The 13,056-nt window shown below is 44.6% G+C and overlaps 1 protein-coding gene across 4 annotated transcripts in view; it reads right to left on the reverse strand.

Moving 5' to 3' along the window:
- OLFM2 (olfactomedin 2) overlaps positions 1-13,056 on the reverse strand; it is a 239,928-nt gene that overhangs the window by 86,251 nt on the left and 140,621 nt on the right. For all 4 annotated transcript variants that reach the window (XM_053369485.1, XM_053369494.1, XM_053369466.1 and 1 more), the window contains exon 2: positions 12,675-12,824. In XM_053369485.1, coding sequence (XP_053225460.1) covers positions 12,675-12,824 — 150 coding nt within the window. The remainder of the gene's footprint in view (positions 1-12,674; positions 12,825-13,056) is intronic.

Raw genomic sequence — 13,056 nt, forward strand, 5'->3', positions numbered from 1 at the left:
TGTGCAGATCTATGAAGAAGGCAGCTTCTGACCCGTCCCTCTTCCCTTCCAGGTATTTCAATCCTCGCCAAGGTCAAGCAGTGACCTCACTGTCACCTGAGCCCTGCTGGTGCTCAAGGGAAGATTTATAGCTATGTTATGCTGCATCATCAGGAGGCACGTTTTTCTCACTACTCCCTGCTGTGAAGAAATGCCTCTCTGACTTTCTCCAAGGAGGGCTGTGCATGTCATCTCAAATGATTTCTCTTGGGCTAGACAAGAGCCAACTGCACACTGCTGCCTTTTGCTCAGGCTTGATCTTCTACCACCGCCACTACTCACACCTGAGAGGAGGAGTTATTAGAGAGTATTTCTCTCATCAGTACCAAAATGCAGCAGACGACAAAGGAAGGGTCTGTACCTGGCGCCTTCAAGCAAATAGATAACCTGTGACTCTCCAGCTGCTGCTGAACTCCAGTCTCAGCCAGCACGGCCAATGGCCAGACATGATTTGAGCTGCAGTCCTGCAATATCTGGAGGGCTGCAGGCTCTCCACCTCTGAAATCTGGCAAGATTTGTGTCTTCAGAAGGGGTGGCCTCACCTGAAAATTTCATTCAATTCTACCCTAAATGTTACAGAAGTTCACTTTTTTAAAAATGCAAAGGTGACCAGCAAAAATGCCCCTGGGCCTATTTGCCTGTAATATGGCAAGAGCAAATATGCCTGCAAACGTCATCCACTTCTGTCAAAAGAAAATAAAACATATAGCTGCTTTTTTATCTCCTAATAGTAAATAGTGAGGAGAGAACACTTACAACCCCTGGGTAAAATCAGGCAGCCTGTGGAAGTCCATAGCAGCCTCTCCCAGTTCCTACTAATCTAAATAAAGTATTCCAAAAGGATCTCCTGCTCTTGCCCTGCTCTATATGAAATGTCTTCTCTGTTACTTCTCTTTTCCTGAAGATAACTTGCTTTAAACCAAAGAATTTGGATCCACAATAATTAAAATGAATATTTTGTCATGATTTCACTGAGGGGAATAGGAGTGGCAGGGGCAGGAAAGAAAAAGGTTGTATGCTATTGGATAGGTCAGGAACAAACAAATTAGAAGAAAAGAAAAAGAAAAGATGTTACAGGGAGAGAAAATAGTATTGGATGTATTGACATTCAGCACAGAGAGTGTGTGGAAAGCGGAGGAACTGGCTGCAGAGAACACGGCAGCCTTGAAAGGGAGGAAGAGAAACAAGGTGTGCATTAATGGTAAAATAGAATCACTTTTGTTATTCCCTGATATCTTAGCTACAGCCAGAAGGCTCCTTCAGATAGGACACTTCTGGCTATTATGTGAAATAAGGCCTGACGTGTGAGAGTGAGACATTTCACCAAATTATGATTTATTGTTGTGGGGTGGGGTGAATATGTATGTATGATTGTATGTATGTATTTGTGTATACACACACACACACACACACACACACACACACGATAATAATAAAAGGAATAATTTGGCTGGTGTGCAAGCTGCACCCTCTCCTAGGGAAGGGGAAAACTTGCCACAGTCTTCCAGACTGTCTCCCTCACTTCCAAACTAGACTCTTGCAAATGCCAGGGCTGTTTGTGAGAAGCATTTGGGAGTATAGTAGGAATATAGCTGGTCCCTCCCAAACACAGCAGTGAGATTGTGTAGCAGGACTTGCTACTCTATGAGCACACTGCACCTAGGTACACCAGGCACAATTAAAATGTTAGGCCTTTAATGGTCTGGGTCCAGGATAACTAAAGTACTGACTACTCCTATATGTTGAGATCATTGTGAAAGGCTCTCTTCCTCTTACAAGCCAGTGTGGTGTAGTGGTTAGAGTGTTATACTAGGAGCAGGGAGACCAGGGTTCAAATCCCCACTCAGCATGAAGATCCCTGGGTGACCTTGGGCCAGTCACAGCCTCTCAGCCTAACCAATCTAGCAGGGTTGTTGTGCACTCCACCTTGAGCTCCGTGAAGGTGAGATATGAATGCAATGAATAGAAGCTCCTCTGTTAGATGAGTAGAAAAAGGTGGCAGAAACAGGAGACATAATGCGAGTGATGCTTAGGGTCAGGAATATTCTCTCCAGAAAAGCCCATCTAGTCCCTTTCCCTTTGGACACCAAATGAAAGCAATTCTAATTTAGCACATTTCTGGAAAAAAGAGAAGGGGGAACAATAACTTCAGGAAGCTCTTCTACAGTTTTGCATTTGCATGACTTGCTTATTTCTTTATTAATCTCAGCTAGCATAATTAATGGTCAGTGATTATGGCAGTTGGAGTCCAGCAATACCTGTAGGGCCACAGGTTCCTCACCCTTGCTGTACACACTTACCTCGCAAGACGTCCCGCTGAACTCAATGGAATCATAGAATTGTAGCATTGGAAGGGACCATGAGGGTCGTCTAGTCCAACCCTCTGCAATGCAGGGATCTTTTGCCCAATGTGGGTCTTGAACCCACAACCCTAAGATATATGGTTACTTACTTCTGAGTACTTGACCTGCAGAGAATTGTGCTGTTTCATCTGCTGCAGCAACAAGAAATCCATGTGGCACCTTAAAGACTAGACACCACTTAGTATAATTCGTCTTTTGACTAATTAAAAAGATGCTTCAATTAATCAGGTAGCAGGTTTTTAAAAACACTGCCACCTTTAATTTAAGTATTTAGTACCTTCTTAGAATGTACCTTCTTAGAAGAGGCATTTCTCCTCCTTAGGAACAAGGGAAGAAGTTGCCTTTTACAAGGTCTGACCACTAGCTCACCTAGTCTAGTATTCTCTACACCAGCGGGGGGGACGGGACGACTTTGACCCTTTAGATAGATGTACCTGGATAACAACTCCCATCAGCCCCTACAGTTATGGCCAATGACCTGGGATAATGGGAGTTGTAGTTCAGCAACATCTGCAGGACCAAAGGCTCCCCAAGCCTACTTTCCACTGACTGCCAGTAGACCACCAAGGTTTCAGGCAGGCTCTTTTCCAGCCCTTACCTGGAGATGCTGGTGCTGAACATGGACCTTCTTCAGGCAAAGCATAGGCTGTTCCACTAAGCTACGGACAATCCTTTCTCTCTCTCAGGAGGCAGTGACTTTTCTGAGATGGTGCCTTCTGTGACATATATGCGCATAATCTAAAGCACAAAGCTTGTTTCCCTCCCTTTAGAACAATGGCTTTATTCATAGGCAAATGAATGCAGATGGAGGCCATTAAAACTCATGCAATGAATCAACTGAGATCTCTTAGAGTTATAAACTAACTAAGTGCTAAAAGTTTAAAACAAATGATGAAATACAAAAATGGGAAAAAGAAAAGGCAATACCAGAGGGACCTAATATGTTGGGTTGGGGCAGAAAATCTTGGGGCAGTGGGGGAGGGGGGGAGGAGAGGGCAGAAAAATCTTTGAGAAAAACAGGTCTCTCCGGTACTGATAATCTGTGGTGGGGGCATTGCAGACTTGTGATAATAAATGTTTGTTTGTTTGTTTGTTTGTTTATTCATACATACCCCGCCCATCCGGCTTGGTTTCCCCAGCTGGACGGGACTGGACTGGGTTGTCACTGGGGTACGGGGAGTATGGTGTTTCCTGCTTGGCAGGGGGTTGGACTCGATGGCCCTTGTGGTCTCTTCCAACTCTATGATTCTATGATTCTATGATTCAGCTTTGCTGCATGGAAGATCACAATCCTTGCTCTTTGAAGATCACTACAATTTCCTTCCTTAAGACCAACCACATTCAGAGGTCCATGAAAGGCTTCTGCATGAATCTGCAACCACTGCATTTGCTTGCTATGACCACAGTCCCAAGAAAGCTCAATAGACACACGGGAGAGCCAAGGGCTTAGGCTGCAAGATCTACCCTACAGACCCCTCCATCCCCCACCACACACAATTAGGGCAAGCTGAGACATTCATTCCAGGCAATGAATCAGGACAAGTGGTGACTGGTGCTCCCTACCCAACCTCACTACAGGACTAACCACTGCTGCTATTTGGTCCTGCACTGACAATCCATGTGCTGGCTGCTCTCTGCTACCCCAATGTCTCCCTCCAGGGAAGGATCCTTTCTTAGATCAAGGCATTGTAAGGCGAGGTGGCCTTGGAGAATCTTCATGCCACTGGCCCACTACTGTAGCATACACTGTTTAAATATCTGTCACTATAGCAAAGTGGTCAATGACCCTCTCACAGAGATTTCTGAGGCCATTCACCCCAGTTGCTCCAGTGCCTCAGTCTGGCAAAGAACTCTACAAACATAGGGTCCTTCCTCAGATCAAGGTGTGAGGGAGATCCTGCAGGCTGTGCCCATGATCCTTAACTATTGGACATGCTGGCTGGACGCTGATGGGAGCAGGTGTACAGCAACACCTGGAGGAACACAGGTTGCCCACCCCTGCCTTAGAGCATGAGCTGGCCAAACAAACTCCAGTTGGACACTTCATACAACTATCCCTGAGTTAGGCCGTCCCCTGCAGTTGTCATGCACACAAGAATTCTGAGGAGCTATCCTTTGGAGTTGCAGCTGTCCCTCCTTCTGCCTTCCAATACACTGTGATGTGAGTCTGGTTTAACACATTAGGAATCAGGCTGAGATTACAACCAGCATTAAAAACTATCAATAAAAGCCAGGATAAAGCCAATGTGCCGTATCCAGGGCTTTGTGAGCCATAAAAGGTTTTAAAAGGCAATTTAGTGGGGGGGGGGAATAGGTACATTTAAGACAAATCCTATGTTTCTCATAAAACAGGGAGGGAGGGAGAGGGTTGGCACGAAATAGCTCAAAGAATTGGCTATTTGGAAGTCACCATGTCTCCTTGCTTTCTGTGCCTCCACTCTAAACTCAATTCTTTCTGGATCAATAAAAACATATGAAAATGGAATCAAAATAGCTAGAGGCTTGTGGGGATAAGAACTAACACCCTTCTCTGTTAAGGATGAAAATTAATTCTAACAACACCATCCTGAAAAGAAAAGAAAAACCACTCCCAGGATGTATTTTCCTAAATAGTTAGCTAACTGGATACCAAATACCCAGATTACAGTGTTCAAGGATCACAATAAATGCAATATAAAAAGCAACATTAAAATCACTAAATTCTCAAACTCACAGACTAGCAAATTCACTAGCAAAAAAACAAAACAAAAAACAGGCCAGCAATTGCATCAATCCGTAAAGGCCAGACAGAACAAGTTTGCCCTCAGCAAAAGTTGAAAAGGCATTAGCAAGGGGGACAAGTGTACCTTTGGTTAGGACTGCCATATAAATCTGGACCGAAAAGTTGTTTTGCAAAACCGCAGAGAAGGCCCTACAACGTTTAACCGGCCCACTGTGCTAAACCGGCATGGTGTGGGGGCTCCAGAAATCGCTTCTGCACATGTCCAGATACAGAAAATTGCTTCAGTGCAGGCGCAATTTCTGGCATTTGGCCATGCACAGAAGCGATTTCCGGCACCGCAGACACGCACAGACATGATTTCCAGTGTTGCGCTGCGCCAGTCCGGCCCACGGAGGATCTCCGTGGGACTGATCCGGCCCATGCCCGGTAAGCCTTGCTGACCCCTGCCCTACAACAAGTCACTGAAGCCATGGCTGTAGCTGGGACTCTCAGCAGGGCCTCTCTAGGCACATTTGAAAGAGGTTTGTCATCTAACTGTGCAATATAAACAGTGCTGGGGAAATGGTGTGCTTGCAAACAGTCATGCCTGAAAGGATGGTGGGAAGTATTTCATTTCTCCCTCAAGACATTGTAGAAAGAAACAAAGCAGGTCTAGGCAACCTATCAGCTGCCAGCTGGACTACAACCCCCATCATTCCTGAGAGTTGACCATGCTGGCTAGGGCTGATGGGAGTTGAAGTCAAGTTATTCCTCTTGTCCAGTTTCTGTTTGCATCTGACTTTGCCATCCCTAGGAGCCCTTCCATCCTTGACCTTTGAAGCCTTTTCTTCACTCTGTCCAATTAAAAAGGAAAGGGAAACCTGCAGGTCAGACCAAACCTCATTAGAAGTGTCGCTTGCTGGAACTCAGGATGCTGAATGTGTTGTTTTCTGAAAACTCTGCAGGCCCTGCTCTCAACCGGCTCCAAATCTATTTGCCCACTCTGATAATTTACAGGCAAGGAAACAGCAGCAGCAAGTAAGGTGGTAGGTGGGCAGGAAGTCCAATTTTTCAACCCACCAGGAGACGATAATCTCCAGGGTGCCATTACTCTTCTTTCCTGATCCCTCAGTGCCCCTCCAGCATTCATGGCTGCCCACAGCTCTTTTTCCTGCCTCAACTACAACCTCCCCACCGGAGTAGTTAATTAAATATCAAATGTTTCTAAATGGCAGGAGCAACGAATACATTTGTGGCGTGAGGGGGTTGTGGAGAAAGGATCATTTATACATTTGTTTGTGACTCACACTGGCCTTGCTGGCCAATCCAGGCAGGGTGTCCTTGGCTTCCCAGGTGGAAATGGAAACCGCAATGCATAACCCTTTGCAACAAAAGGCTGAGATAAAACAAATAAATATCAAGTGCAAGAGCTTTCCACTCAGAGCATCTAAAGGTCATTGTTTCAAAAGTGCATTTTTGCAATGCACTCTTTGCCACTTGCTTGCAATTCAGAACTTTGGGGGAGGTAAAGCGTTGGGGGGGGTGGGACGGCTGGGCAGGGGTGCCTCATTCTCCCTGCTTCCCTCCCCTTCTCAAGAATATTTTACGTATATCATATGTGTGCATGTACATGCACACTCAAACAAAGGCTGAGTGATGTCACAAGGCAGAGTTTCCCATGATGCCACAGGGTTTGGAAGTCTGAAACCTGACAAGAGGGTTGAACTTGAGAGTCTGTCTCAGTACAGCTATATATTTATTTATAAAAATAGTTATATACCATTCATTAAAAAAACATCAGAGCAGTTTACATAAAACCATACCATTAAAACCACATAAAAATGTTAAAATCAGGGATCAGCTAGCTATTATGAAAGATGTATTCTTAATTGCCTCTGTAATACTGATAGAATAGAAAAGCTTTCAGCAGGCCAGAGATATGAAGGTCCAGGGGTATGGAATCAGGGAAGAGATGATGGTGGGCTTTAAAAATATATATACTTTATATATTAAAAATATATTTTGAGCGATTAGTGAGATTTTTTAAAAGCACTTTTCAGTGTTCTACTTACTTCTCTTACTTCTGGACCAGGGCAATTCACTGCCAGCCGTGTCCTAGCTGTGCCTTCAGTTGCTGCCATGGGGAGGAAGGGTCAGCTCAGCTAGGCTAGCACAGCTGCACACTCAGGGAAAACCATCAAGTCTGTAGGTGTGCCAGACCAGCAGATAGCCCTAATATAACTTACCATCCTGAAGTGCCAAACACAGACCCCCCAAGTGTCCCTATATTCCAGGGACATCCCTGATTTAGAGGAGCCATCCCAGTTTCCGATTTGATCCTGGAATGTCCCACTTTTTCTTAGGATATCCCTATTTTCCTTGGAAAAATGTTGGAGTTATCCGACACCTGAGCCGTCTGAAGGCAATCCTGTATAGGAAAGTTTTTTTAATGTTTAATGTTTTATTATGTTTTTATATAGGTTGGAAGCTGTCCGGAGTGGCTGGGGCAACCCAGTAAGATGTGTGAGGTATAAATAGTGAAATTATCATTATAAAAAGGGATTTCCCTATTTTCATCAGAGAAATGTTGGAGGGTTTGCAGACAGGAGTCTTGGAACCAAAGCCTGATACTTGACTTCTCTACCCTTGCAGAAAGAAGTGAAAGTTCACAAAGCATAGACAGCAGGCACATCATACCTTACAGAGATTAGTAACCATCTCCACACCTTGTAGCAGCTGATTCTGTGACTGCAGCAGCCTGATTTGTGGGATGCTGTCACTAAAGGCAAATCTACACCACAAGATGCTTCAACAGAGACCTGTAGTGCTGCAAGGAAGCCAGTCTAATTTGCAGCACCCGCACCAAAATACAGTCTGGGGGGAGCCTGAGACAGCAAAACAGGTATAAGTATAAAGCAGACTTAGGTTTATATGGTGCAGATCTACAAAAAATAGGCTCTTCATTTTGTTTTCCTGCATAAAATTCCCAGCCATTGGGTGACAGTATTACTGTACCATCTTGGCTGTTGCAATTTTCAGTGCAAATGATCAATAGGACTCAAGAGTAATAGTGCCCTTAGCACCCAATAGATCAGTGTGTTTTGTCTCATATCCTGACCTGCAAATGCAGACCATAAAGCCAAACCTCTGCTGAGAAATGGAGCTCCTTTCCAATCTCAGCTCCATTAAGGGGGAGGGGACCCAGAGCACCCCCAAGCAACACTGCCAACTGATGGCCGCTTAAGTGTCTCTTGTGGAGCTCAGAGAGAGCAAGCAAACTTGGAGACTCCACTGACCAGCTGTTGCCTATTCTGTGCTTTCAGTCATGTTAACACATTCTGAGCTGCAAGGCAAGACCCATATGCTGGGGTTGCCTAGCCAGGCTCTTGCTATGCCACTTTGCCATCTCGACTGGACCATAGAAGAAGCAAGTAGCAAAAGCCGCCATACCCTCCAAGTGCCCCTATTGTCCAGCAACAGTCCCAGAATTGCAAAAACTACCCCGGCTTCTGATTTGATCCTGGAATGTCCCTATCTTCCCCACCAGGGCCACCACCACCAAGTTTGGGGATGAGGAGGAGCCAGCACTTGTCCTGAGCAGCTGCAGCTGCAGGGGAGCACCCCATTGCCTCTCCTGGGCCCCTCCCGCTGGCCTCCTCCCTTGGGCAGCTCACAGCTGCTGCTAGGGAGCAGGCAAGGAGGAGGAGAGGCTGCTGAGGCCCAGCCCTGCTTGATGCGCTGGCTTTGAGCTATAGGCAGAGGGCAGGGCCACCAGGGCGAGCAGAGTGGAGCAGAAGGAGTCCTGATTTTTAAAAATCAAAGATCTACTTGCCCCTTTCTATATATTGGTGTGTGTTTTTCCTTTTGTAAATCTGCCAGAGAATAGAATAGAATAGAATAGAATAGGGATTAATGGATTTTCTCAGGAGGGTGGCTGCCATGTGTGCTGTGTCCCATTGGTGAAGTGGTGGTGGCACTCTCCCTTCTTCTGAGGGAAATGCTCTGCAGTGGCTGGTGTGTGTTTGTGTGGAAAGGACAAAAATGGTGGGTCAAGGAAGGTCAGTTGCAGGGGAGTGAGAAATGTTGGAGGGTATGTGGCTGCTGAAAGGTGAGTAAGTAGTAGCTAGATCTGTGCAACAAGAGGCAACTCTTGCAAACAAGGGGACATGCGGGGGGGTGCAAGCAGGAAAAACTTTATTTCATAGCATTTATATACCACTTGATTGTAAAAGGAAACCCTCTAAGTGATTTATGAAAGGATAAAAGGTACGAAAAGGTGAAGGACCCCTGGACAGTTAAGTCCAGTCAAAGGTGATTATGGAGTGTGGGGCTCATCTCGCTTCAGGCCGAGGGGGCCTGTTTGTCCACAGACAGCTTTTCCGTGTCATGAGGCCAGGAGGACTAAACCGCATACCTGTGATGCAGCTAAATAATTATAGACCCTGGAGTTAATGGACCTACCAGGGATTGTTTTGCAGCATGTTTATTTGGCTACTTTTGTTGCAGCCACTATGCATTCTCCCCACCCCACCCCCCACACCCCAAAATGATGCTGTATCATGGTCAAGCATCTGGAAACAGAACTATTTTGAAGTGATTGCCATTGTCTACAAAAGCAATAAACTTCAAATTAAACATAAAATGTGAAAGAGCTGATCACATTCCTAAATGGTAAGGGGTAAATTTTGGTACATTCCAAAAACTTCCAAATATGGCCATGTATTTTTTGGGTGGGGGCATGTAGACCACCCCTAGTTTAGACCCAGTCCAAACTTATGAGCTGTCTTACAGCATCTTTTATACCAGGACTCTCCCTGTTTTTTGTAATTGTGGAGATTTTTGGAGGGGGGAACGGCAAGTTTTAAAAACTGTTTATTAAGTTGCATTTTGAATGGTCGTAACCTGCTCTGGAACTTTAGGGAGAAGGGCAGGTAATAAATCAAAATCACCACCACAATCACGTCAGTTTCATCCAGATGTTGTTTGACTCCACTCCAGGTCTGTCATCACCAGCTAAGATGGGCAATGATCAGGGATTCTGGGAGCTGTATTTAGGGAGGGGAGGGGAACTGTTTGGTTGATGTTTTCATGAAAATCTACCAATTGTGCACTACCCAAATCAAGATACAAGTCAAAACAGAGCTATCCTTTGAAATTTGCACTTCCCTGAATTTTGGCATGAAGTTCTCCAACCAAAAATAAAACAAAATAAATGCATATAGTATGCATCCCTCATTTGATTTCTTGACAAATTTACAATGGGCCTCACAACCACAAACGCTGCTTGCACTGCATCCCATATATACTTAGCAAGGGATATGGACTTTACAGTCCTTGCAATCCTCCCTCTGTTCCTCCCCACACCTGTTCCACCAGCTTCTCTTCTAAACTTGAATCCTTAAGTTCATGCTTCATTTCTTCTACCTTCTCCTCAGTGTCAAATGTGGGCAGGTCTATTAAATCCCACCCTACTGTCTCAAAGTCATCTTCCAAAAACTGTGAGGGCTAGAAACCTACATTATAAAACACATACAAGCACTCCTAGGTTTCTTATCAACAGCTAGCATGTAAATGTGCCAAGTGGGTCCCTTGTTTCCCATCCCTGCCCCCATTTTGAAGCTTTCAAAAGCCATGTGAAAGCTGAGCTTGGCAGACTCTCTTCGCCTGCAACTCCTTTGTGGGGGGCTTCTAGTAATTGCAATTGTAAATTGATGTGATTCTTATTTGGCTAATAAATACTTTATTTGCACGTGCGAAGTCAATAAGAAGCCATCTTCTCTTTGTAATAAGATTTTAACACAATTAATCTGGAGGAGGGGGATTTACTGCTCATCCTGCCATGTGGAGGCTCCATGTGGAGCAATAAAGGCACCATTTGCATCTCATTAAGCAGAAGAAGGTGAGACAGAGGAAGCCTCCATGCATCTTCCCTGGAATCCTAAGAAGCGGAGCTGTCTTGGAGAAGAAAGCACAGCTAACAGAAGGATCAAAGTCTCCGGCTTCCAATTAAATGTTGCAAGAGCAAAGGGCTGTGGGGGAAATGCAGTAATTAAAAGTTGTTTTGAGGGGGGTAGGAAACAGGCCTTGTACCTAAATGAGAGCCCAAACCTGAGATTTACCCCTTTCTTCCTTGTTTTAGCAATGGGACAGCAGTCTATGCGTTCTTATGCACAAAGGGCAACGCTGTGACCCCTCAAGCTCTGGTTTGGAATGAATCCTACAATAGAATGGAAATGAACCCCAACCAGACTGAAAGGTTTGGCTGAGGACCCAAATGTATGATTGGTGTGGAGGAAGGGGACAGGGAGACTCCCCCTTTCTCAACTCCCTCTTGCTTAATACAACATATCCAATGATGCTGACTGTTGGGAGACAAAACAAAGACAAAACAAAGCACTTCTTGTCGCAGCGGGTAGGTAAACTATAGAATTTGCTCCGGCAAGATATCACAATGGCCATGAATTGGGATGGCTTTAAATGAGGATTAGAGGAAGGAAGAACAGGCTATTAGTGGCTGCCAGCCATGGTGGCTGTGTTAGTCTCCCTCCGCTGTTGGAGCAGTAGGTAGCTTCGTGGTGAATGTCCTGGGAAAAGAGAAGTGTTCTGTGTTCGCTCCTTTCTCAACCAAAATGGGCACAATTCCTGCAGCATCTGTTGGCACTGCTTGAGGAATTTGATATTTGTGAACCCCAGTACAAACTGCTGCACCTCCTGGACTACTGTGGAGGCTGGAATTTGGAAGATAGTTATCCTTCAAAGTTAACACTTCTCCAAATTCTGTGATACAGTTCTCAGCTCAACTTGCACCTTTGAAATAAAATACATTGAGAAATAAGTCGGGTTTTTTGAAATACGCTTTCAAAACCTCTTATGTAAATGTGGATTTTCTTGTTTGTTCATTATTATTTTTTTAAAGCATAGATTAATGTAGATATATAACCAAAATACTTGGTCTTATATATGATATTGGCAGCATGAATAGGAATTGCAACTCAATAGGAAGCATCCCAAAATCTTACACAGTGTGCTTGGTTCCACTGTCTCTGGAATATAGTTATAATGGAGAAAATAACACATAATTTGCGATAAGGACTAGAACCTGAAGATGCTTTTTATATGATTTGGCATTCTTTTATGAAATATATAGCAGAACCATCATTTTCAAGATGGACCCATGTCACAAGCTTGGCAAATCTGGAACTAGACTTGATAATCTGGTGATGTTGATAGTCATTACTTGGACTTTGGGGTTTTTTTAACCCAAGTGCAACTGTATTAATTCTATGTGCCTATTTTGCAGTTTTGTTTTCCATCTTTTAATTTTCACCTGTTGTTATAATTTTTTGTTTTAAATTCTGTTTAAATATCTGTTTTTAATACATTATAGAATGAATTTTTAAAAAACTTTACCAAAAAATTAAGGGAATGGGACAGAAAAGACTGATGAATGAACACCTGCAAAAGTGACATACTGCAGAAACAGTTGGATCTACTCCTCCATCCCAATCAGCATCTGCAATAGGTCTAGAGCAGTCCCCACCAGCATCCCAAATTAAAAATACATCACTTACTTTTTCCATCAGCTGCCGTAGTTGTCGGCTGCGCAGGTCCCTGGAGCATGTGCCCTGGACAGGGATGACAGCTGTGCACAGACATTTGCCATCGGGGGCCTGAGCGGAAGTGTAGACCTGCCAGCCTTCATCGGGGCTCTGGAAGAGAGTCTGCAAAGAGAAAGAAGCATAGAGCACTCAGCAACATGGTCAGGGCTTCTGGCCTTGCTCCTGATCCCAATACCTGCAGATAGAGGAGACACCAGTATATTTGCACTACACATTGAAACCAGTTTCAGAATTACAGGAAGTCCTCACAGCAAGCACTACTGGATTCTCTTGCAGGGGCAGGCAGACAGTCAAACCCAACTGAAAGGGGTTTTAAAGAGTTGTTGTATTTGTG

Source organism: Podarcis raffonei, chromosome 2 (genome assembly GCF_027172205.1).
Source record: "Podarcis raffonei isolate rPodRaf1 chromosome 2, rPodRaf1.pri, whole genome shotgun sequence".
Classification (NCBI taxonomy): domain Eukaryota; kingdom Metazoa; phylum Chordata; class Lepidosauria; order Squamata; family Lacertidae; genus Podarcis; species Podarcis raffonei.